Genomic DNA, 24,801 nt, shown 5'->3' with positions numbered 1-24,801 from the left:
CCGCGGAGCGGCTCTCCTCCTTGTCCCTGCTAAAGTCTCTGCTCTCTTTCTGCCCACCCTTAGAGAGCGCACAGACACGGCCTGGATCCTGTGTGTTTCGCTTTCCTTTCTCAGCAGACGTTTTCGGGGAGTGTTTTCCCTGAGCAGATCCTTTCCGACAAAGTGTTTAACTTTGTATGCACACAAATCCAAGAGTCCATTAAACATGTGTTTGATTAATTTATCACAAAGAATGCTACCTTGAGTTAAAACAATTCTACTCTGTGGAGAGAGTTCTTTCTGTTCAAAAGAGGGTCCTTATTTCTAAAGAGCAGGGCTCTGATTTTAATTAAATAAGGAGCATTTTATGCAGTTTTTTTCTAAAGCTTAAGATTAATTTCTATGGTTACTAGGGATATAAATCTCTAGATTGCTTTAAAACAAAGATTTTAGTTCAGGAGAGAGTTGACAGCTCCTTTTAAGAGAAGCTATTACTTAATTTTACTTTCCTAAGTTTAAACACATAAAAATATTTGTAATGATACCCCAAAGGCATCATAAAAATGTAAAATAATTGTACCCTAAAATATCTAAAATTACAGGAAATAGACCTCATTTTAAAAAATGAACTGGGATCCGTGGCCTGGGAACTGGGGTGTGACATACTTCAAACCCAGAACCTCTTGTCAGGACACTTTTTTGGTAAGTAGTAATAAAATTTTCTGTTGTCAGTTATGCAAACTTGAAAATATATTCCTTCTATTAGGAAACTTTTTTAAATCGTTGTATTACCTTCAACACACGTTAGTGCATCACACGTCTGGGAGTCTCAGATCCCCGTGGTAGGCAAATTCCTGTCTCTGGAACTAGGTGCAGTAACTGGCTGTGGGTCACCTCTTTCACAGACGCCCTCCAGACTGTTTGCAGTGCTTACTCTAGGAGTGCGTGGCCCGTCTCCTAAGCGCTCTGAACAAGGGCGCGTAAGTGATTTCGGGTGTTTTACTTCCCAGCGTCCCGCCTCTCTCGGTGCAGAGCCGCTAACTGATGCATTGTTCCCAGGCTGAAGATGTGTCACCTTTTAATAAATGAAGTGCAGACCCTACGGAAGAAGTCCCCAACTTTTTACGTAAAGGAACTAGTACTTATCCTCTTTCCTACCTTAGCACTATAGTCAGGGTTTTTTGTTTTTTGGGATTTTTTTTTTTTTTTTTTTTTTTGCTATTTTCACTTACTAAAATTGTAATTGGGTCTTGCATAGTAAAACGTCTTCTGTTTATTAGGAAAAGTAAAATTAGATTTCCAAAATATTCAGACTGAAGTTTTGAAAGAAATGGCATTTTGTATGTAATATGAATGCTGTTGAGACCAGATATGCTTGTAGTATAAACATGCCCGATTCAGGAATGCTTTGCATTAAATGAGTTTATATTTTGAGAGCAAAACGGGGAGAGAGAAAACTACTTTCCCTCCTGCCCGCCCCCCTTTATTTTCAGAGACGAGAAAATGAAGTCGAACGTAGATACTGAAAGTGCTGTAAGCTGAGTGGGCCACGAAAGTAAACACTGATTATTGCAAATGTACATTTGGACCAGTTTACTTTTATCTTTCAAGCGAAACATTTCCCACAGTTTTTGTGGGTTTTTATTTAAGTTGGAAAAACTTTGGAAGTTTGTGTGAAAGTATAAATAAGTTTGTGAAAGTCATGACTAGAGTTTGATAATAAACATGCAAGAAGCAAATTGGGGATCTGTGGGAGTCAGCTGTGACACGTAATCCTGTTTTCTTCTAGAACGCACTTTGGAGAGAGGGGTGTCCGTTTCCGTGGGACATTGAAAATAAGGGCTAAAGATGAATTTTTCAGTATGGATGAAGTTTTACAGTTCTTTTAAGAGCCTTCGTGATTGCTATAGGAACCTCAAAGAGTGCCTCTTTTCCAACTGCACGCCCAGACATTGCATATTTATTTATAGACTCCATTTAAAAAACAAAATGCATACTTATTTGCCAGGAAAATGTAAACAAGTTTTGACAAAATAAGCATGAAATTTTAGCAGGTAGTGAGATTCTTAATTTTGTAAGGAGGAAAAAATCTTCAGTTGGTTTAATTCTTGAAAGAGACCACAATCATAGAGTATAAATAAAAATAACATTTAAAAACCTTAATCTAAAATTTGTTTTAAATCTCCTTGTTACGCCATTAACCTCGCAACTGCAAATTGACATTTTAATTTTAGTTGCCTCCACTCCAAATCTTGGGGGGATTTGTTCACTTTTTACTGTAATGAGACACTGTAAGTGTAGAAAGATATCACTTTACTAATCATTACATCCAGGTGCTTTTGAAACAATTATCATCAGATACTGACTAACATACCCTGTGGAGTTTGTGAAGAATTTCTTGAACGTTGTCAAGTTTTGCTTTCCTTTCTTCAGGACCTTGCTACATGTGTCCCTTAAAAGTGCGTGTGTGCATGCATGCGTTTGGATGGACAGTTAGTGTTACATTTTGATGACAGTTTAATTGCTTACAAATTGACATGTGGCTTTCACTGAAATTTGTTTCTATGATAAGAAAGGAAATTTTTATACACGTGGTGTTTCAGATGCTTTACCTAATGACAAAAACCATTAAGAGAGAGTTCAGTTATATGCACGCAATGCTTACTTCTAAAGCATTCAAGCTGAGTTCTGAGTATAATACTTAACAAGACTAAAATTTGTGTCTGAGTGAAACAGTACATCCTAACAGGAGGATGAAGAGAGAGGATTTGATTCTCAAAACCAAGCTCTCTAATATACGGCTCAGGATCTAATCATTGCTTTCTAGTTTATGTTTGTACACAGATTTTTCCTCGCAAATGGTTTACTAGGAACTAATTATTTTATGCTAGTTTGAACACGTACATAAGGGTCAGTTTCTACCTGGCCAGTCCCTATTTAATAAAACTTAGCAGTTAGCAATTTTTAGGTTTGTTCCAAATCCAAGAAACCAGTCAATCTTATTTTGTTGTTTTTTTCCAAACGGAGGATGTTGGAATGTTTTGTAACTTATTCCTTGAAATAACATTTTCTGCCCCTTCCCCCACTTTTTTTTTTTTTTTTTTGCACGTATACACGGAAGTCCTTTAAGTTTCACGCCTTACTCACTCCAAAGGAGATCGTAATGAAGGAAAGAATCTGTATTTTCTTGGAGGACAGGGATGACGAAACAGGCCTGGACTGTGCTGGGAATTGGAACGCTTTCTTCCCATTCCCTCGGTGGAGAGATGACTTTGGAGGCAAGGCTGGGGCCTTGTTACCAGGCCGGCTTCCTCAGACCTTCACGGTAAAACGCCCACTGAGTCCTCTGCTTGCGTTTTTGCCAACAGAGGAAAATGCCTGTTTTGGTGGAGCAAAGCACTTGCACTGGGGGGGCTTGAGTGTTCTGAAGCGGTGTTTTCTGTTGAATGTAAATTATCAGCATCCATCCGGTGGTGTGGGAGTTGCGTGTGTGTTCTCCCTTTGTACTGCCTGTCGTTGAGCTCACTCTTCTCTTTGCTGATGCGAAGCAGAAACTGGACAAGGTAACAGTTTTGATGGTGAGATTAGAGGTAGCCAGGCTGACTGTCTCCTGGCTTTTAGAGACCCTTATAAGCTCAGGGCCACCCCTTCCCCTGGCTTAGATATTACTTGCTCTTTTGAGGTTCAGATTACAGGAGCAGTTGATCTGCATGACCTATCTTAAGAACTTTAACTTTGCAGTGGAAACTTAAACCAAATGTATGTCCTCAAGAGACAAATCATCTTAAAACCAGGCTGCTGTCATTTTGATGCCCTGTGTCCCTTGCGGAAGAGCCGTGCGGTGCGGGGCGCCACCTGGTGGACGGAGCGGTGCTTGCGGCGGGAGGAAGACCTGGAGGCCAGCCGGTGCCCCTGCTCGCAGGTGGGGGCTTTGTGTCGTCCTGCTCCTCTCTCCACCCAGGGCTCGGAGCGCGGCAGCAGCTTGTGATCTGTCGGCTTTACTGCGGCCTTCCCACTTCTGTGGGTGTAGCTGCCGGTCCTGGTCATCCTCGCAAACGTTTTCTTCCCAGGGGTGATACTGTATTTCAAACAAAAAGATCGTTTAAAACGTGTCAGGAGGGCAGCATTTTCAGTTTTTGAGTTCTGTGTTTAACCCGAGTGGTAAGAGTCTACCTTTGGGCGCACACTTGACGCCCTTGCTAACCTGCTCACCGCACACGGAAGGGCTGCCTTGGTCTCCAGCCGTGCACAGCGGTTGGCTGCTTGTTACCCGGGGGTGTGCCTCCGTGTACGCTGAGACATTTGCAAACGCCGTGTGAGAAAACCCCGTATTTTGTCCTTAACCTTTCATACATCGTAACCACCTGTTTTAGGAATAGCTCTTTTTTAACGTGTATTTTAGAGCGACACGTTCTTGATAAAACATGTCACTCGTTCGGCAGAACCTTGTGGAGCTAGGAACCTTGCCAGGCCTTGGGAACCCCGTATGAACCCGACACACTCTTGGGCACACACTTTTCAACAAGTCTCTTGGTTTCCACCCCAAAAGGAGCGGACGTACTCCGGGGATGCGGGATGCTCTACGGTGGAGAGCAAACGTGTTGCATGTGGTTAATACTTTCTAGCACGGACGGGAGGACTTCAGACGACTCGTAGCATGGGCTTGTGGAGGAGCTGATGAAGGAAACGGATCGCTTCGCCTCAGTGAGTTTGGCGTGTGGCCGCCTGGCAGCTCCCTCTGGGCCTTTAGCTCAGGCCTTCACGCCGGGGGGCCCGGGGTCCAAGGTGCAGGCGTGCGAATTTGAGAGCATAGGCTTTGCAGTGTCTTTTGGAACACGGACCTTGGCTTTTCAACTTGCTGGAAGCATGACTTTGGGCGGGTTCCTTGACGACTCTGTGCCTCAGTTTCCTCAGCTGTTTTCGTCTGTTAAACAAATGCACGGGCTTTAGCACAGTGCCTGACATGTAGTAAACACCAAGAATTTACGCCGCCGAGGACGAGGGTTGGTTCCCTCCCCGCCCTCCTGCCCGTGTGGGCAGACGTGTGGGTGGCCGCCATGCCCGGGGTCTCTCCCCCACCCTGGAGGCCCTGGGGCCCCTGCCACCCCCACCTGGCCCTCGGTGTGACGGGCCAGCGTTCCCGGTGTGGTGCCGCCGGGCCGCCGACGGGCCGCCGAGCCGACACGCTTCCTGCCGCACGCTTGCACCTGCTGGGCCTGGGTCTGCCTGGTGAACCGTGTCTTAACCTCGGCCTTCTTCACCTGAGTCCCTGTGAGCCGATAGCCCCTGACTCTCAGCGTGGTAAGCGGAGAATCGTTTTTGTGTCTGTGGGAATATTTATTTTCTGTAGGGAAGAGATCAGATACCTAGCTTTTGTCAGAGTCTCCAAGGCGTCTGTGTCCTTGGGAAAGGTAAAGAACTATAGATATTTCATGATTCTTTCTGGAAGGCAGCTCAAGAAGTTAGGAATATAACCCCCCCTCCCTAGAAAATGAAACTCAAATTTGAATTTTGTACTATTTGTTTTGTAAACTATATAAATAATTTTAGAGATAGGGTTAAGGTTTTAATTTGAGGAACTAAAATAGAAATGAAGGTGTTTTCCTTTTACCCTCTTGTCAAAGTTCTGAAGGGAACAGTAAGAGCCAGTGGTTAGCGCAGCGCTCCCACTTATGGGGAAGACCTCGAGCCCTTTATTATTTATTTGCTTATTTTTACATTTTAATGTGTATTTATTTTGAGGGAGAGAGAGAGAGACAGAGTGTGAGCAGGGGAGGAGCAGAGAGAGAAAGAGACACAGAATCAGAAGCAGCTCCAGGCTCTGAGCTGTCAGTACAGAGCCCAACACGGGGCTCAAACTCCTGAACTCTGAGATCATGACCTGAGCCGATATTGGGTGCTTAACTGACTGGGCCACCCAGGCGCCCCTTGAGCCCATTATTTAGCCCCCTCCCATATAGAAAGAGGGAATAATAGTGGTCCCTCCCTCCTAGGGTTCTGGTGAGGGTCAGGTGGCCACAGAGTCCTTATGCGTTTGTTGTTACCATTTTTGCTGCAAATTTTCCCAACAGCATATAGGATATGTACAAGCCCCTTGCCTCTTTTTTCTACTTTACCTACATCTTCTTGAACAATTACAGATGTTTGTCATTTCTTATGACCAGACTTTCCAAGGTTCTATAGCTGAATTGCCGTGAGCCAGAAAACCTTAATAAATGAGGATCCCAAGTACATATATTCTCCGACTTCTGCTGAGCACCCAGGAAAGTATGACAGGATTGAAAAGAAGCCAGCAGGTTCAGTCCTAAGGAACTTTGAAGTTGATTGAGCACCAAAATCTTAGTGTTTGAGTCAAAAGGACATTCTTATCTAACCTTTGCAGCGTGTGCGTGAGGAACGGAGGCCCAGAACAGGGACTCTGAGGTCCTAGGACTGGCCCGGGAGTGGGGTCCCCACCCGGTCCGTCCAGCACGCCTGCTCAGAAACGCGCTGTGTTCTCCAAAGGAGCAGGATGGGTCTGGGCCACCTGTGGGTGCAGGCGTGAACGGGGGTGCCGGGAAAAGCGTGTGGCGAACCTGGAGACGGCTCTTTGGAAGAGAGCACCCGCACTGAGAGAAGGGAGGGAAGACACGGCGGAGAGGGCGCTGGGGTACGTCCTGCAGAGCTGGGACCTGCGGGAGCTGGGCGGGGAGCTGCGCGAGGCAGGACAGAAGCACAGGTGCCAGCAGTGCCCGCTGACCGCTCCCCACGGGGCCATTGCGGGCCGAGGGTGAGGGGGCTGGCCGGTCCCCGCACCAGGCCTCCTCTGGTACGAGGGTGTCGTTCACCGCCTGTGGTTCCAGCAGGTAGCAAGAGGCGTGGGCGCTGTCCTCGTGGCCCCGAAGCCCGAAGCAGTCGCTTCCTGGAGGCACAGCTGACTGGAGGACTCGTTGCGGGAGGGCGCGTGGGAACCCGGCGTGGCCTCTCGTGTCGGGTGGTATGTGTGTGCTTTTCACCTTGTGCGCTAGTGTGAGGCTTGTCCTGCGGTGCAGCTCCGCTGTGGCGGGGGCCGGAGTCCCGTGGGACCGCCGCGCGAGGCCAAGTGCAGTCCTCTGCCCGAGCGGGCTGTCCCTAAGCCGCTTCCCAGAAAACTTTTCCGGAGGCCCCGCCATGGTGGAACTGAGCCTGGGTCAGGTCGCCTCTGCCACTGCCCTGTGCCCTGTGCAGTGTGCCCTTGCCTGTGTTTGCGCCTGTCGTCTGAGGCCATGGGGGCCGCCCGTCACAGTGGAAGCAGTTCACATTGGCTCTGCGGCCAGACTGTCTGGGACCACGTTGTGCTCCAGGAGTGACCTGCTGGGGAGCCACGAGCAGTGTGTTTAGCCTCTCTCTGGCCCCAGTTTCCTTCTCTTTCACAGGGCGGGTAGTCCCCCAGAGGAGTGGTGTGAGGGTTAAGTAAGTTAGGACGTGCGCACCAGCGCTGAGCCTACGGCCTGGCATGCAGCAGGCACCGGGAAGGGTTAGTTCTTAGTCCTCCCACTGCTGGGTTTGTGTTGTTCCTCTTCTGAGTCTGCAGCTCTCCGCCCTGCTTGGTGCTGCAGCTTTGTGGGGGGCCAGGGACGATTAGCGTGGCCCAGGTCTCCACAGCTCCGGTGTCCGATCCACACCGACCTGGCCTCGTGGGTGAGGTTCGAACAGGGATGAAGGGGAAGCAGGAGAAGGACACTTAGAATGTTTGGGCAGATGCTACATCCCAGACGCAGGGTCAGACCCTCCATGGACATCACTTTCCCTGATGGCTTGGGGTCGCCTGCAGAGTCATTCTCTCGTTTGTGCAGAGCTGAAGGCTGGAGAGGTCACGTCACCGGAACAAGACTGCACACCGCCTGTACGTGTCCGGGCTGGCTTGGAACTCACATCTGTAGAGTCTGTGCATGAATTACCAGGACTGGGAGCAACGCAGCACTCATGCACGCTGCACACACACCTGCACACACTGTGCACACGCTGTGCATATGGTCCCTTTGCACATACTCTGCACACAGTATCTGTACACACGGTCTCTGCACACACTCTGCACGCATCGTCTGCACACGTGGTCTGTGCACATGGTCTCCACACGCGTCTCTGCACATACAGTCTGCATACATAGTCTCTGCACACACGGTCTGCACACATAGTCTTTGCACACACGATCTCTGGCACATAGTCTGCACACATCATCTCTCAGAACATGGTCTGCACACACAATCTCTGCACATATGGTCTGTGCACACACTGTCTCCACATGCCCAGCCTCTGCACACACTGCACACACGGTCTGCGCACATGGTCTCTGCAACATGGCCTCTGTGCACACGTTCTCCATGCACACATGGTCTCCACACATACTCTGCACACACAGTCTCTGCACACACGGTCTCTGCATACATGTTCTCGGTGCACACACAGTCTCCGTGCACGTGGTCTCCACACACAGTCTGCACACGGTCTGTGTGCTCACAGTCTGTGCACATGGTCTCCACACATGTCTCTGCACAGACGGTCTCTGCATACATAGCCTCTGCCCACAATCTGCACACACAGTCTGTGCGCACACACTCAGCACCCACAGTCTCTGCACACACACTGCACACACTGTCTCCACACACACTCTGCACACACGGTCTCTGCACACACATGGTCTCTGCACACACGGTCTCTGCACACACTGTCTCTGCACACTCTGTCTCTGCACACACTCTGCAAACATGGTTTCTGCACACACAGTGTCTACACACACATGGTCTGCACACACGGTCTTTGCACACACATGGCCTTTGCACACACAGTCTGCACACACTGTCTCTGCACACACTCTGCACACACAGTCGCTGCACACAAGTCTGCACACACTAAACAATCTCTACACATGTAATCTCCACATACACAGGTTCTGTACACACAAAACACCTTTTGCACACATAGTCTCTGAATACTCACTCTACGCATAAGCTCCGGACCAGACAGGGTTTGGAGGGGCCTGAGAAGCAGTGGGAGCCATGTAGGAACCTTGGGTTGGAACCCCTCCTCCATTTGTCTCTTCTTGAATACCTCCCTTCTTACTGTGCCTGGCGTGTTCTGGTCTTAGATATTTGTCAAGGGGACAAGTAAAAGAAAGATTTCCAGGCACACAGAGAAGAAAGTAGTCATGACTAACCAGCACTGGCTCATGACACAGGAGCCGTATCTCCCTGCCCCCACCCCCATCAGTGTCAGTTGCCAGGCAGGTGAGTGGGGAGAAGGTCTGCTTTCTGAAGGCACCTCAAGGAAGGCTTTTTGCAGAGAATGTGGGAGCGAACCCCGAATCCCATGTTAATACCTCCCTGGGCCCCCAGCACTTGAGTCGAGGATTGATGAGAAAGCAGACACTGTGGGCAGAGAGCACAGTAGGTGCCAGAAGGGCCGAGGCGGAAGAGGAGGCTGCATCTGGGGGTCCTGAATGTGGGGTGGGTGCAGGAGGTGCCCCGCAGAGGGTGGCCGTGGTTCAGCTCCTTTGGTGGATGTGAACTCCTTGAAAGGATAGGGCTGGCCGACCAGTTTAATTTGTGGGGTAGAAAAGAGGGAGGACCTGAGACTTTATAACTTGAGGGATCAAGAGGGAGACGCTCCTCCTCCTTGGGGGACCAGGAAGGGGACCAGCGGGGATGAGTGGGGGGGGCGTTGAATGTGAGTGGCTGGATAATTAGCACTCCAGGTCCTGAGGCGCCAGTGGACCGCAGTGCAGGCTGGACGTGCTCACCTGGCACACAAGCAAGGCAGGGGCTGGGTGGGCGTGCCCGCAGATGGTGCGTGAGCTGTGGGTGTGAGCGAGTAAGTCCAGCCAGACCATGTGAGCGCTGAGCCTGAGTAAGGCTTAGCAAACGCGGGTTAGCAAAGGCAGAGGAAGCAATGAAAGTTTGCCTGAGGTTCAAGGAGAGAACCCAGGGAGAGTGCAGTCGGTGGGGAAGCAGAGAGAGGCTGGTGGTTCAGGAAGGGCAGGGGGAGGGAGCGTCGGGAGTGTGTGAGGGTGGGGAGAGAGTGGTGACTTCACCCCTCCAGTACCCCGCATTCATCAAAGGGTAGTGTAGTGCACTAGAAACCGGGGGACAGTGCTGGGGGCGCTTGCTTCCCAAACTGTTGCCAAAGAAAAGAAGCAAGAAAGGGCCAGTTCATGGATGCAGCCCCTTAACAGACCAGCTGCTGGGACCCGGGGCACCGGTGGAATGTCTGTGGCCTTGCCAGGCTCCTTTGTGGGTGATGGGTCAGCGGGGAGCCTCTCTGGCACGGGGACCTGGGCGTGCCTTCAGCAGGGCCGCGGTGCCCCAGAGGCGCCTTGATTCTGAACCTTCAGCTATAATTGGTATCGATGCATTTTCAATTATGACTGAAGGGAGTGGATTCCGAATTTAGTGGGCCTCCAAATTAAACTTGGGAACACAACCCTTGTGAAAAATCATCTTAGCTTATCAGTAGTTGGCAAACATTTATACAACAGCGGTTCTGGCTGTGCCTGTGGCTGCATACTGAACTGAACAGCAAGCTGTGTCCCCTGATTGAATGAAAAAAAAATAATGATTTTGTGTTGCAGGGAACTTTTTACAATATGCCAGAGGGACCTACTGGAGTCTCTTTAATCTTGAACAATGGTGGTTTTCTGCCGAGGCAAATTATGCAAATCGGTACTTAGTGTTTCATAATCAATCAGGCCTTTGTTGGAAGTGTTGCAAGTGCCAGCGGAACAGAATTCCTGGCATGGGGGGGGGGGGTGTCTTGCAAGTCGGACCACTGCTGTGACCAGCAGAGGACACTTGTGCCTGCTTTGAACCCCCCCACGGCTGGAAGGCGGTCATCCTTTGAGAAGAACCCCGCCGTTTTGTACCAGGCTTTTTGTTCCACCCTGTGCTTGCCTTGGGTAGTTTACACCCACCCCCCAGAAGGGGCGGCTCGCAGGACCGTTCTGTGGGTGACCCACGCAGAGCCGGGCCTGCCGCCCAGGCTGGCAGATGGCAGCCGTGCCCCTGCGCCCGGGCTCCCTTTGTGCCCAAGTCCTGTCACGTCTCTCGGACTCATCCAAGCGCGTGTGTGTGCTTCTGAACAATGGCGTCTCAGCTTCGGCCTGCACAGAACAATTAACCTTAATAATCCTCTGATTCTAGATCAAAAAACAAAGCACCGGAGAAATTTTAAAAGCCCTTGGGAAAAAGTGGGGAGGGGTGTTAGAGGGCCCCGTCATGCGGCGGCCAGGCTGCTGTCGCCATCTGGTGGACGGCGTGATGCAGGAGCCGCGTCCTGCTCCAAGTCGTTGGAAAAGGTAGAAGGAAGGTCCTTGTGGTTCCGAACACTGAATGCCCACCGGGGAGCCGCTCTGGGCCAGGCGTGTGCCTGAGCAGCTGACGTCACACACACACAAGAAAGCATTTCACAAGATGGCAAAGTCTGTGAGAGAGAGCCACGGGCCGGAGAGGGCCTTGACCCGGCCTGCGGGTGGCCGAGGAGACTTTGAGGAGGTGCGTCACCTGAGCTTGAGGCAGGAGACTGGGATCGGGTGGGGGTGGGCTTCGAATTGGAGGGGTCCACAGGGAGGGGGACACCCAGGGCCTCGGGCTTGAGGGATCGGGCCGGTGTGTCGGCGATGAGGGGTCGCCGTACACTGTCGGGAAGTGTGTGGGAAGATTCACCTGTTTGTCTCGAAGTACGTTTTGTCCGATTACCAGGATTATACGTACTGATTACAGAAAAACGTTTAAGTACAGAAAGGTATTAAGACAAAAGCAAAATCTCCAAGTCTCGCCACCCAGCCACCCAGCCATCCATCAGTATTTTGATGAGCAGCGTCTTATCTTCCTCGGTGTGTGTGTGTGCAGCCTTAGGTGTCATTTCATATGAGTGCATCACGCCGTGCGTGCTTTGGGCGACCTTGCTTTCCCTCCGTGCCCAGCGGCATGCTTGGGGGAGCGCCGCCCCGTCAGCGGCCCGGGCTCGCCCAGCGCCCCCACACACTTCACGGTGGGCATGCTGCGTTGTTTGGGGTTTTGTTTGGTCCCTCCTGTGAAACCTTTCGTGTACACGGACAGATGATGTGAGGACATTCTTTCCCTGTCAGATGCATCGAAATTAGGAAGTGCACTGTTTATGGTGCCTGCGTTGTGGAGAATTTCTGGATGAGTTGGGCAATGAGTCTTAATTATAGCCACTTAAATGTGAACTCAGTTTACATTCAGAGGAAGAAAGGAACGGGTCAGAGGAATGCCTGCAGTTTTCGGATGCAGTTCAGACCACTTGTTTGAGTAAGTGTCAGCTTCCTGAAGAGGCCGGATCCTGGCTGGGAGCATGGCTGTTGGCTCTGTGCTGTCCCATAGCCAGTGACCCGGCCTTTCCTCGGAACAGCTCAGCCCAGCTGTGGGTACTTGTGATATCAAAACGTCCCTTCTACCCTTGCCCCGACCTGCCGCGCCCGGATGGGACGGTGAGGTCATCGTTGTGGACCTGGAGACTAGAAAGAAGCAGCAGGCACCTGCCTTGGGAGTTACGATCTCCCATTGATTTTGAACCATTTGTATGGCGTGTGTACCTCCACACCTCATCTGTGACCCGGGGTTGTAATGGGACCCCCCGCCCAGGGCTGCCAGCAGCAATGAGATGATGGCCGCTGTGTAGGGTGCTCGCAGTCAGAGCTGGCAGTTAGCTCATGCTGCTGCTGCTGTTTAAAACTTGTTTACCACTCTGTCTTTGTAGTGGAGCCCAGGGAGATTAAGCAACTGGCTCAGAGTTTCCGTTGGCCAAGGTTAAGAGTTTAGGGGAGCCTATCAAAGCACCCCTTTCTTCTCGGCCCAATTTTGGAACCACCTGAAAGAGAAATACACGAGTTAGAAAGTGAAAATCCACATGGGGAGCCTGGCTTTAGATTTGTAGCGAAATATGGGGGGAGCTCGGGTCAGAACAGCCCCTCTGCCGGCCGGCTGACGTGAAGCAGGAGAGGGTGAAAGGGGCCGGGCGCGCTCCTTCCTTGCCCCCAATCATAAACCGGTAAGTCACTCCTCTTCCTTCGAGGCCAGGAACATTGGTCCCACGGAAGTCTCCCCGCACCTGAAGCCTCCGGCGTGGGTTCCAGGGGCCCCTTCGCAGCAGGTGGCAAAGCAGAGGTCAGAATCCAAGAGAGTCTGCCAGCCCCCTGGGTTTCTTACCTTTCTCTCTCTTGCTGCCCCACAGCACCCGGACCTGCAGTCCTTGGCCGGGCGTCTGCTCCTTCGCCCATCCCCACCCTGCTCAAGGTGGCCGGAGGGGACTAAGACGCAGGGCAGAAAAGCAGTTGGGGAAGTTGCCTTCGTTGTTGGCTTAAGGCACGTTCTGAGGTGGTTGGATGGCTGATACCCGGGGAGAACCGATCCCCACCGTGCTGCTGGGCGTCCCGTGTCCTCGCTCGTGGCTCGTGGCCTCGCTCCCCCGGCATGTCCAGGGGGCGTGGCCACCTGCAAGCCTGTCATGTCGCCAGACACAAGACATAGCAGCTGAGCTGGGAGGAGACGACTTGGGCCAGTGGGGGCATTCTCTTCAGATACATGAACACCCCTACGTTAACACATAGGTGTCTTGTAAGATGAGCGCCGGGCGTGGAAGCTTCCCTTGCAGACCTGTCTGTATCTGCTGAAGGTGAAACCAGCATCGTGTGCAAATACCTGCCCGCGAAACCCGGCTTGTAGTGCTGGGAAGACAGACTTGAGACTTCATGAAGTTAAATGTTAGTAGTCCTTTGACCGTGTAACACAGGACACGTGACTTCGCCTTTGAGTCACAGAGACCTGTGAGCAGTCTCAGTTCTGTCTTTTTTTGTTTATTTTTTTGTTCATTTTTGTTTCTGTGTCTCTTTATTTATTTTGAGGGCGTGTGCGCATGCGAGTTGGGGAGGGGCAGAGAGATGAGAGACGGAATCCCAAGCAGGCTCCACACTGTCAGTGCAGAGCCCGACACGGGACTCAACCCCATGAACCGTGAGATCATGCATGACCTAAGCTGAAAGCGGGAGTCAGATGCTTAACTGACTGAGCCACCCAGGTGCCCCCCCCCCGCCCCCCGCCCACCAGCTCTGCGTCGTACTGGCTTTATAACCTTGCATGGCCTCAGTTTTCATGTTTCTTAAATGGGCCCGGGGGTGATGTCTAACTCGTCCGGTTGTTCGGGGACGAGGACATGACAGCCGGGCAGGCAGTTCATGCACTGCCGGGCGCACACTCGTGGCTGGTGCTCACAAGCGGCAGGCGTCACTGGCTGTGATCAGGTGTGTTGCACGTTGCTGAGTGTGGGACATGAGAGGAAAGGAGCAGCTGGGCGGTACCCACGCAGACACCTGCCTCAGCGCCCAGTCATACCTTTGTGAGCACCGCACCAGGGAACTACCGCTGTGGCCTGGCCACGTCTGCGCCTGAACCTGGAGGCCGATAGGACGCCTGGGCACCAGCCAGGCTTCACACCAACTGTCCCGAAGCACGTTGTTTATCCCGTGTCTGACTCGGTGTTCTTACCAGTAAGATAGGTGTGATGGAGTCCCCGGGATCCTGCCAGGGCGACCAGGTGAGCCAGCCTCGCACACCCCTTTTCTCAGGGAAGGTTTTGTCGTGTTTTGCTTTTTTGAAGGCCCTCCACCCTGGTAATTGGCATTTTACGAGCTCTCTCAGGTCCTTGTTTCTATGATGGCCAAGAAAAGAAGGAGTAATGGTCGTGCCAAATAGGGCCTTGGCCACGTGCAGCCCATCCGCTGCCTCAGCCGCGCCCGTTACGTGCCCAAGGACAGAGCCATTAAGAAGCTCCTTACCTGGAGCATGGTGGAGGCCGCCGCGGCCAGGGACGGTCCCGAAGCAAGCGTCCTCCTCACCCGTGTGCTCCCCCAGCTGTCCACGAGGCTCCGTCATGTGAGCGTGCCATACAGCAGGGGTCAGGCCCACTCGTGAGGACGCACGGACCCCGGACACCCCGGTCCAGAGCTGCCGGTGCTGCCGAGGCCCAGGGAGGGCTGAGGCCTTGGGGATCGGAGAAAGACTGTTCTCTGGGGAAAAAATAAAACAGATTGTACTTCTTAAAAATGGGATTTTAAGCAAAGATTCCAAGTACTTAGAAAGTCGCTAGAGATTGTGCGTGGAATTTAGTTGTTGGTTCATGTGTGGATTATTACTAGTGTGACAGCAGAAAGTCTGTACTTCAGTCTGACTGAAAGTGTCAAGGGAAGAAAGTGCTAAATGAGAGAAGTTTTAAAATTATAATTTTTTTTATTGAGGGAGGTTTCAGATGTGTCCTGAAGTAGACAGGACGGTCCGAGGAAGCACTGTGTCAACTTGTCACCTTCCCGCTTCATCTGACGCTCCCCTGCCCCAGATTGTTTGGAAGCAAATCCCAGGCATCCTATAGGATTTGTAAATTTTCAGTGAGTTTCTCCAAAAGATGAGGATTTTATTTTTATTTATTTATTTTAATTTTTGAGACAGAAAGAGACCCAGCGTGAGCAGGGGAGGCTCAGAGAGAGACGAAGACACAGAATCCGAAACAGGCTCCAGGCTCTGAGCTGTCAGCACAGAGCCCGACATGGGGCTTGAACCCACGAACTGTGAGATCATGACCTGAGCTGAAGTCGGACGCTTAACTGACTGAGCCACCCAGGCACTCCTAAAAGATGAGGTTTTAAAAATAGGAAAGTAAATCATAATAGTGTTATCACATCTAAGAATTCACTGTACCTTCATGATATCATTAAGTATTCGCTGGGAGTTTTTGAAACTAGTGGAGTAACAATACATCACAGCCATTAAAATGGCTTGAATGAAACTAGAAAACACCAGCATGTTCGCTAATGTAACGGTTTCAAGGAGCCCGTTCTGGCCCAGTGTAATTAGCGGGTTCCAGCTCCAGCTCCGTCACTAACACTGCCCCTCCGGGCTTTGGTTTCTCTCCACCAGGAAGAAAAAAATAATCTATTTCAACAGGTTTGTTGGCAGAGTTAAAAAAATAACCCATGTAACGTGCCCCGTACAGCGCAGATCTTAAATAGTTCTTGCCTGCCTTTCCTCTCTTCCTTTTCTCTCTTAGCTTGTAGTTCAATTCTCATTTCAAACTGTTTTATGTTAGAAACAGAGGACACTTGTCACGTAACATAGCAGTGTAGTCAAACCACAGCTCGTGGGCATAAGAACTGGTCCGTGGCGGGCCGGCCGTCAGTCAGGTGGAAGGCGGGGGGGGGGGGGGGGGGGGGGGGGGGGGGGGGGGGGGGGGGGGGGGGGGGGGGGGGGGGGGGGGGGGGGGGGGGGGGGCGCTTTGGGAGGGCAGAGCGTCCAGTGTGACCCCGTCAGACCTCAGTGCTGGCGCCGCCCCCTCCGAGTGCGCCGTGCTGACTCTCTAGGAGAATTACGCACCCATCGTTAGTTCACACGCTTATGTAGGTTCCATCTTGTGACACTTTTTTTGATCCACTGTGTATGTCAGAACTTACCAGGTCTTGAAGCCCTTTCTGTGGATTTCCAACCCCCACCAACTCTTTTCCCCCTCCTTTCCCTTTCCAGCATTTAATTCTCTACCGGAAATACAAAAATGAATAGGGCCTAGATCCAGACCTCGTGGGGATCATAGATAAATACTTGTCACGTTCAATAGAAAGTGCTAACGGGTGTCTGTAAAATACTGAGGAAGGCGTTCAGGAAGGCTTCATGGAGGAGGTGACATTTAGGTGGAACCTGGAAGGATGAGCAAGGATTCTCCTGGTGGCATGGGTTGGGGTGAGGAGAGCTGCTCTGGGCGGAGGAAGAGCAGTCACCAAGGCCCAGAGCCGTGAGAACGGCGTGTCCCTCATCTGCCCAAGGCCGCGATGTGTGATGTGACAGGCCCAAGGCCGTGATGTCCCAGCATGCTCTGGCCCCCAGAACACTCCCTGTTTGTAACCCTTGCATCTCGTCCCTCCCCTGAGCCCACAGTGACGTTTCCAGTGACCTCTTCCTTTCTCCCAAGACTCCGCCCGCCCTGTTGTCATTCAGTGATACCAAGACCAAGAGATCGACAGTAACTTAGGTCTTTAGGGGCAATAAAACTTCCAGGCCTGGAATGGCCTTTGTCCTTTTAAAAGTGAGGGGCGTTCTCTTTGGATACATACACACAGCTGATTAAACTTAGCACTGGACGTGGGAGCACTCACGATCCGAGGTGTACAAGTACTTGCACCTCTACACATTTGAAAATACTCGAGAGCCATCTCAGAATTGTCCACCTAGAATGCGCTGGCTTTGGCAGTGACACCTCCCCGCCACATGGGGGCGCGTGAAGGAGGGTGCTCACCAGACACCCGTCTACTGGTACCTTGATCTGGGACTTCCCAGCCCCCAGAACTGTGAGACTGTGTTGTCGTGTAAGCCCCCGGCCTGTGGTGTTTGTCATAGCAGCCCAAGGACAAGCTGCATTCCTTTCTTACTGCTGCTGTAACAAGTTACCGTAAGCCCAGTGGCTTTGTATTACGGTTTTGTAGCCGAGGTCCGGACTCTCAGGCTGAAATCAAGGTTTGGCAGGGCTGCGCTCTCTCCTGGGGAGACTGTCGGGGAGAACCATTTCCTTGCCTTCCCCAGCCTGGGGGGCTGACCACACTCCTCCGCCCCCTCCTCCGTCTTTAGAGCAGGCGCGCCGCCGGGTCAAACATCTCTCGCTGCACCACTCTGCCCTCTCTCCTGTATTCAGTTCCCACTATTGTTTCAACATTAGTACGAGTTTTTGAGGTTCTGCTTTGCTCCAGGAGCTGTGCCTGACAAGCAGGGGGAAGGGAAAGGACCCATTCTCCTCTCGGAGCTTGCTGTCTGGTGGAGGGCTGTCGGTCTGAAATTAGTCACTGTGGTCATAAAGGGGGACATGAAGGAAGAGGTGCGGCCGAGGTGCCACATTTTCGGGTGAGTGGGGTCTGGTGTGCCTGGGGCCATGGAGCAGGTGCAGGATGGGAAAGAGGAGGAGAAGTCGGCGCAGGAGGAAGGTGGGTCGGACGGTCCGGGGACAAGGAGACCTGTGTGGGTGTGCGTGCAGGGAATCCCTGGGACTTGGAGCCCGGAGCCTGGTGGGGGCGTGGCAGGGACTGAGGGCACGTGGGACTTCTGGAGCTAGACTGTGAAGGGCCTGGAGTGCTTTATGGAAGTTTGGACTTGACTCCATTGTTTAGGCCCAGAGGTTACTGGTTGGCTGCCCTTGGGCAAATCAGCCTTAGAACTGCTTTCTTTGGCTGCAGTGTATTTAAATGTTTGTTAATTTCGAGGGGGGGAGGGGGAGAGAGAGAGAGAGAGAGAGAGAGAGAGAGGGAGGGAATGAGAATGAGAATGAGAATGAGAATGAACAGGAGTTGGAGCAGAGAGAGGAGAGAGAATCCCAAGCAGGCTCTAAGAGCCTGACACGGGGCTCAGTCCCACGAACCATGAAATCATGGCCTGAGCCGAAATCAAGAGCCGGCTGCCCAACCGACTGAGCCACGCAAATGCCTCTGGCTGCAGTGGATTTCGAGTCCAGGACTCCCCAGTGCCACGTGTCCCGCGGCGTCCGCTGTTTACCTGGCCTCCTGTAGGCAGGGGCTGGCCTTGGGGACAGGACCACTGGGAGTCTTAAGATGGGAGAGTAACTCAAATCAGTTCTTACACGTGGTGCAGTAAACACCTCTCTTGAGTCTTTTCCCCAACAGTCTTAAAAGTCTGATTTTGTAACACAGCCTAAGTGGAAAATAGGAGCAAGAGTGTGAGGAAGGCAGCTCGTGGTCCAGGAAAACATGCCGCACTTGACCTCAGATGGTCCTGAGTTTGACCGTAAGCCCTGCTACGTGCTGAAGTGCTAGGTGTGTAACGTTGGGTGAGTCCCTTGGCTTCCAGAGGTTCGCTCTCCCACACTGGTTGGTCTTAGCAATGCTGTTAGTGCCACCGCAGGGCAGCGGGGGGGGGGGGGGGGGGTGACAGGAGGGCTGTGAGGGCCACTGCAGGGCAGCAGGGAGGGGACGGGGTGGCAGGGGGCTGTGGGTGCCACTGCAGAGCAGCAGGGAGGGGACGGGGTGGCAGGGGGCTGTGAGTGCCACTGCAGGGCAGCAGGGAGGGGACGGGGTGACAGGAGGGCTGTGAGTGCCACTGCAGGGCAGCAGGGAGGGGACAGGGTGGCAGGGGGGCTGTGAGTGCCACTGCAGGGCAGCAGGGGGGGCGGGGTGGCGGGAGAGTACCTAACAGGGCCAGGGGTAGGGGACACTCTCAGCCCTGTTCGTTATCTGGCAAATCAGCGAATAAATACTGTGGCCGGTCTTCATTTTCAGTGGGATTCTGCTCTTCATATGCCTGAAGGCGCGTTTCTGAGCTGCGTGTATCATTTATCTGGACTCTGTGGGAGATTTAACCACTCCCCTGGACAAACGCTGAGTGTTCTCTCTGTGATCAGTGCTGTGCTGGTACTTAGACACATGCTCATCCTGCAGATGCTCACTGACCACCCCCGTGCTCCCCGCGGCGCTGAGACCCTCGGAGGCTGCACAGCCCCTGCCTTGCTGTTCACAGACCGCTGACCGGGAGCCAGAGGCCATGGCCGTGGGACGCGGTGCCATGCGGGCGGCACGCAGACGTGCTCCTGAGAGCACATTGAGAATTAGCCCGAGTTGGCCTGGACAGAAACACTGTGCTGGAACAGCTCAAGTTCGGGGGACCCCTCGGGGCCGGGGTCATGCCCGCCTGGAAGAAAGGGCGTTGGGAGGAAACGGGCGGGAGCCGTGCTCACAGGACGGAGCAGGCCACTGGCCTAGCCAGTCGTTCTCTCCTTCCGGAAACACTTCTGTCCCTGTCGGCCATGGTCCTAGATCTCTTCCTCGCTCTTTTCACTTCATTGTACTTAGCTTTTAATGGCTGGCTCTGCACACGTCCCTGGCACACAGTGGGTGCTTTAGAGTAGGGCTCTCTTAGGCTAGCCCCCAGCCATCAGAGGCTGTCCTTTGTACCTGCCAGCCGTTTTGTGCAGCCGTGGAAGTAGGCCGTCGGGAAGATGCCACGTGGGGATCCGTCGTTGCCTCTGAAGCTTTCAGCTCTGCTGCTCTGCACCTCCAGCCTTAGAAACCGTCCCCGGGCCCCTTGGAAGAGGCAGTTTTTGTCTAGAAAGTTTTAGAGAGAGGACACGTAGGAAAGGAGTTGGCCTTGGTTGAGCATGTGCTGTGTAATATTAGACGTGGCTTCTCTTGTTTAATCTGGAAGCTCCTTAGGGATCATCTCTTCATAACATCTGCACCCTATCACAACGCTTACGGGATGGGGGCGGCTTTGGGAAAGTTAATCAGCAAGTTAATGACGACAGGTGGCCCTTGAAGGGCATGGGTTTGCGCTGCAGGGGTGCGCCTACGTGCCCAGATGCCGTATGGCTCTGTGAGAGGGTTTTCTCTTTCTTACGTTTCTTAACATTTTCTTTCCTCTAGCCAGGTTTTTTGTATGAATTTAGTGTATGATGTAACGTACGAAATACATATGACTTGACCGTATATGCTGTTGGTAGCGCTCCTTCTCGTTGGTAGTTACGTTTCGGGAGAGTCAGAAGTTATATACAGATTTCCTGCTGTGTGGAGGTTGGTGCCCCGTCCCGCTGCACTGTTCAAGGTCAACTACGTATGACAGTCAAAACCTAAGTTGTCCCGTTTGTAGCTTCAGAATTTTTCTACAACCTGCATTCCATCCTCTATTAATTTAAATTACGTGTGAGTGTAATCTACCTATCTATCTCATCTCATCTAAACCGTTTGCTTTCTTTTCATTCTAGATTTCGCACATCGGCAAACTGAGAGATTTTCTCCTGGAACATAGGAAAGATTATATGAATGCGTATAGGTAAGCGCACACTTCTTACCCTGGCTTTGGTGACTGAGTGCTTTTCCACGCCTATATTGCTTTCGAGCCCTTTGTCCTTACACGTTGCTTCCTGAGTCAGAGCTGTGGTGGGGAAGGCGGGTCTGGCAGCGGTGTCTGCAGGCAGGACGGCCCCCACCCCGCCGCACCGCACGCCCTCGAAGTCCCAGCCCCCCATGGCGCGACCCGCACTGATGCTGCCGCGTGTCCGTGTCTGTCGCGGTGCCATATACGTTGTGAAACATGTAGACACGGATGAGACTGCTTTCTCGGCGCAGAGTTGCTGAGCCCACGGTGGGGCGCTGCAGGTTGTGTAAACGTGTCATTTAGGTGGGTTTCTTGCCTCTAAAGGAGATTTGGGTAGGTTGCTCTTTCAAAAGAGAGAAAGCATTTTGAGCCTTCCAGAATCGTTTCCAGAATGGACTCCAGCTCTCGACAGAGGCAGGAGCGTTGCAGGGTAGAACCCTTGGCTCCTGAGCATCCCGGACCTCTGTTCCTGTCTGGTGGTGGTGTGGCCCGTCCCCCCCAGGACTCTGCTTCAGGCACGCTGTGTGAATTAACAAGAAGTTGGGGGGGGTGTATGAATGACGTCATAAGTAATTTTATACCTTTAAGTGTGTGTAATAATTGTAGCACAATTATTACTCTCAGTGCATAGTACTAGAAGACCTGATTTTTTAGCTCTCAGTTAAAATACTAGCTCAACACTAGATGGCAGTGTAAGTTCCATTTCCAGATACCGACCTGATAGTCTGTAGAAGTGGAAGCTACAGTCCTTTAGGAAAACCGAACGAAACTGGCCTAAACCCCTTGTGTGGCTCCTTTCTTCGTACCTGACCCCTGAGGTCACATATGTGGCCATCGCGGTCTCTCCTGGAAATCCACTGTCAACTTCCCTTTGCCTTGAAAGGGCACCCGGCAAGGCGGATGTCTCACCTGTTGGTTTACCTCAAGCCGCCCCACCCCTCATTAGCATTGTGAACCTGAGAACGTCATTTAATCTGCAAAACCCGCTGTCTTTCTCTAAACCAGGGGCCAAGCCCGCCCAGCTGTCTGTTTCTGGACCGCCTGGGAGCTAAGAATAGTTCTCACATTTTTAAACAGCTTGGAGAAAAGACTGAGATTTCACCACACATGAAAATGTATGAAATTCAAATTTCAGTGTCCATAAATAGTTTATTGGAACACCACCAAACCCATTCATTTACACATTATCTGCGGCGGCCTCTGCGCTAGAGCAGCCGGATTCCATGGCTGTGGCGGACGGTACAGCTTGCAGAGTCTAATGTATTTACTCTTGGCCCTTTCCAGAGGGTTTGCGGAGCCCCGCTCTGAGCAGCGGGGCTGACAATCCCTCACCAGCTGGTTGAGAGATTCACACGAGACAGAATAACTGAACTGCAGAGTATTTCGATGCATTAATGAGATTATTGTACAAGGGTGCTGTTCGGTAACTTTGCAGTAGTTTTCAACTTAAAAAATGTTTTAGTTTTGAGAGCGAGTGAGCGAGCATGAGCGCGAGGCGGGGGGGCAGAGAGCAGAGGGGGCAGAGAATCTGAAGCGGGCTCTGTGCTGACAGCAGTGAGCCTGATGTGGGGCTCAAACTCAGGAACCATGAGATCTTGACCTGAGCTGAGTCAGACGCTCACGCGACTGACTGAGCCCCCCCAGATGCCCCTCAACTTCTGATTATAAAAGTGAGGTTAAGGCATTTGCTCCTGCTCAGCTCGCACGCACTGTGCACCCGTGTTCCCAGACCACTCCGGGTCCTGAGGCCGCCCAGTCTAGCCAGCTGCTGGCACATGGCGTGCTTCCTCCTTCCCAGCCGCTGTGCGGCGGATACTCAGGTGGATGTCCCAGGCCTTGGGGGCCGGGCCCGCCCTGTCACTTGCTGGTCATGTGGCTGGAGTATCAGAGCTCCGGCCCCGGAGACTTCCTTCATCGGGACCAGCCCACTCCCCGCTGAGGACACTCCGTCTTTCCCTCGCTGTCCTGCCGCAGCTGTTCACGGCCGACAAGTGCGTTCTGAGCCCCACCCCCGCCCCGGTTCAGGCCCCTCTGAAAGCGCATGGACCTGGGGAGTCAGGTACACCTAAGGCCAGTCCCACTGCTGCCCGCTCTTAGTCATGGGAGTGTCTAGAGCTCACTTTGTGTCTTTGTGCTTGCTTTTTTTTTTATAAAATGTGGATAATGCTCTCGTGAGGATTAAATGAGATGTGTGCAGGCCCCGGGCACGTAAGTCCCTTGGTGAATGACAGTTGGATTGGCCCCCTGTGACTGGTGATGAACTTGTGAGGGTGGTCAGGTAATAAAGAACACGCCTCTCTTCCTGCCAGCGAGCGGTGGTGGGTGTGGGGGGTGGCATGCGGGAGTCAGATGAATAGGATGGACACGCACGAGTCACCAGCTTTGTCACAGGTAAAATCTAGGGGGCCCGGCAGAGCTTAGGTCTGAGGGCGGGCGGCCTTGTTGGAAAGACTCCTGAATTAGACAGACTCGCTCAACCATGACCGCCACTGAACGGTCACAGCCCCTGGAGCCCAGGGCGCAGTGGCAGCCCCTTTGTAGCACCGGAGAGAGAGGACAGTAGGACCTCTGATGTCCGAAAGCAAGCAGATCCCAAGAGGAGAGAGAGAACAGAGCCGTGTGCGTGTTCGTGCCTCGCCCGGCTCCTTCTGCTGGCTTACCGAGCAGAGAAGGCCCCCTGCTCCCATGGCAGGGGTGGAGGAAGGGGGTTAGGGCCGCGCAACGGAGCCGGTTCACACAGGAGCACAGCACTCGGGGGTGGGCAGCCCTCCGTGTTGTGTGTTCTCTCCCTCACCGTCCCCTGGCAGGCCTCCCCTCCCGACAGTGTAGACCGTCTCCAGCCTGCCTTTTACCACCCCTGCCTCCCAGGGTGCTGGCCGTGGCCAGGAAGTTTAGATGAAGGATGATCATGGAATTGAAAGAAAAATTGCTTTCAGACCCATAAAGCTATGTTAGTTTGACATAATTAGGAAGCTGTAATTTTTCCCATAATGTAGAGCTCAGACTTTATTGACCCATTTAATTTTTTTTTTTTTTTAGCAATGACATTTTACTAGAGCAGAGCCGCATGCAATGAGGTGGCCTCTGGCGGGATCTCTTGAATGATTTTAATTAAAAACAATGTGTCCACTTCTGGTAGATGTACCTTTTCTGCAATGTCTTGGCAACAAAACAATACCACTTGGGGGGAAAACTTCCTGGGTTTCTGTTGTTACTAATAGAATAACCATACTGTCAATTTCCACCGTGAAAGGTTAAGGTATAATGTTCCTAAAGGAACATCACCTTTTAATTGAGTAATCAGTCATATCAAATTAACCTTTAGACCTTTTCAGTTTCACCGAGCCGAGTTTCCATTAAATCAGAACATAGAGTAGGAGGATGTTAATCTAATGTTCTTGGAATTAGTCATTTATAGATCCGCTCCGCCCACGGGGTGCATGTTCGCTTGGAGGTGAGTCCTTTTCTTGTTTGTCCCTGACCCCGTTTGCCTCCATTTCTGATGAGAGCATTTCCAGCTTCTACAGGGAGGAGCACAGGGCTGGAGGCCCCCCGCCCCGGTTCTCCCTCCCCCGCTCTGACTGGGGTTGGGGGGCGCAGTGCACCTTAGGCGGGGCACGTCCTGTTACCATTACCTGGCGCCACCCTGCTTGAACCAGACTAGTTAAAGTGAGATGCCAGGGAGTGTTGGCAGAGGGCAGCCCTCCTCTCTCACTCCCAGGTTCCACGAGGGCAGGGCCCTCTGTTCTCCAGGAACCAAGGGGCTTCCTTCTGTTCTTGCAACTCTCCCCCAGAAAATGAGGGGCTGGGGTCAGGGTGAGGAGCGGTGGGCAGGCGCCTCACGCCGGGGGGGGGGGGGGGGGGGGGGGGGGGGGGGGGGGGGGGGGGGGGGGGGGGGGGGGGGGGGGGGGGGGGGGGGGGGGGGGGGGGGGGGGGGGGG

The 24,801-nt window shown here is 52.4% G+C and overlaps 1 protein-coding gene across 2 annotated transcripts in view; it reads left to right on the top strand.

The window, feature by feature from the left end:
• The window catches only part of STX18 (syntaxin 18), a 113,328-nt gene that overhangs the window by 47,609 nt on the left and 40,918 nt on the right, over positions 1 to 24,801 (top strand). The window contains exons 1-2 of one of the 2 annotated variants that reach the window (XM_029948753.1): positions 590 to 681; positions 20,749 to 20,816. In XM_029948753.1, the coding sequence (XP_029804613.1) occupies positions 604 to 681; positions 20,749 to 20,816 (146 nt within the window). In that variant the 5' untranslated portion in view covers positions 590 to 603. Of the gene's footprint in view, positions 1 to 589; positions 682 to 20,748; positions 20,817 to 24,801 lie in introns of those variants that run through there. The other variant, XM_029948748.1, reaches the window with a different exon arrangement.

This window comes from Suricata suricatta, chromosome 1, assembly GCF_006229205.1.
Source record: "Suricata suricatta isolate VVHF042 chromosome 1, meerkat_22Aug2017_6uvM2_HiC, whole genome shotgun sequence".
Classification (NCBI taxonomy): Eukaryota; Metazoa; Chordata; class Mammalia; order Carnivora; family Herpestidae; genus Suricata; species Suricata suricatta.
The sequence above is the reverse complement of the archived record's forward strand: the minus strand, read 5'-3'. Positions and strand labels throughout refer to the sequence as shown.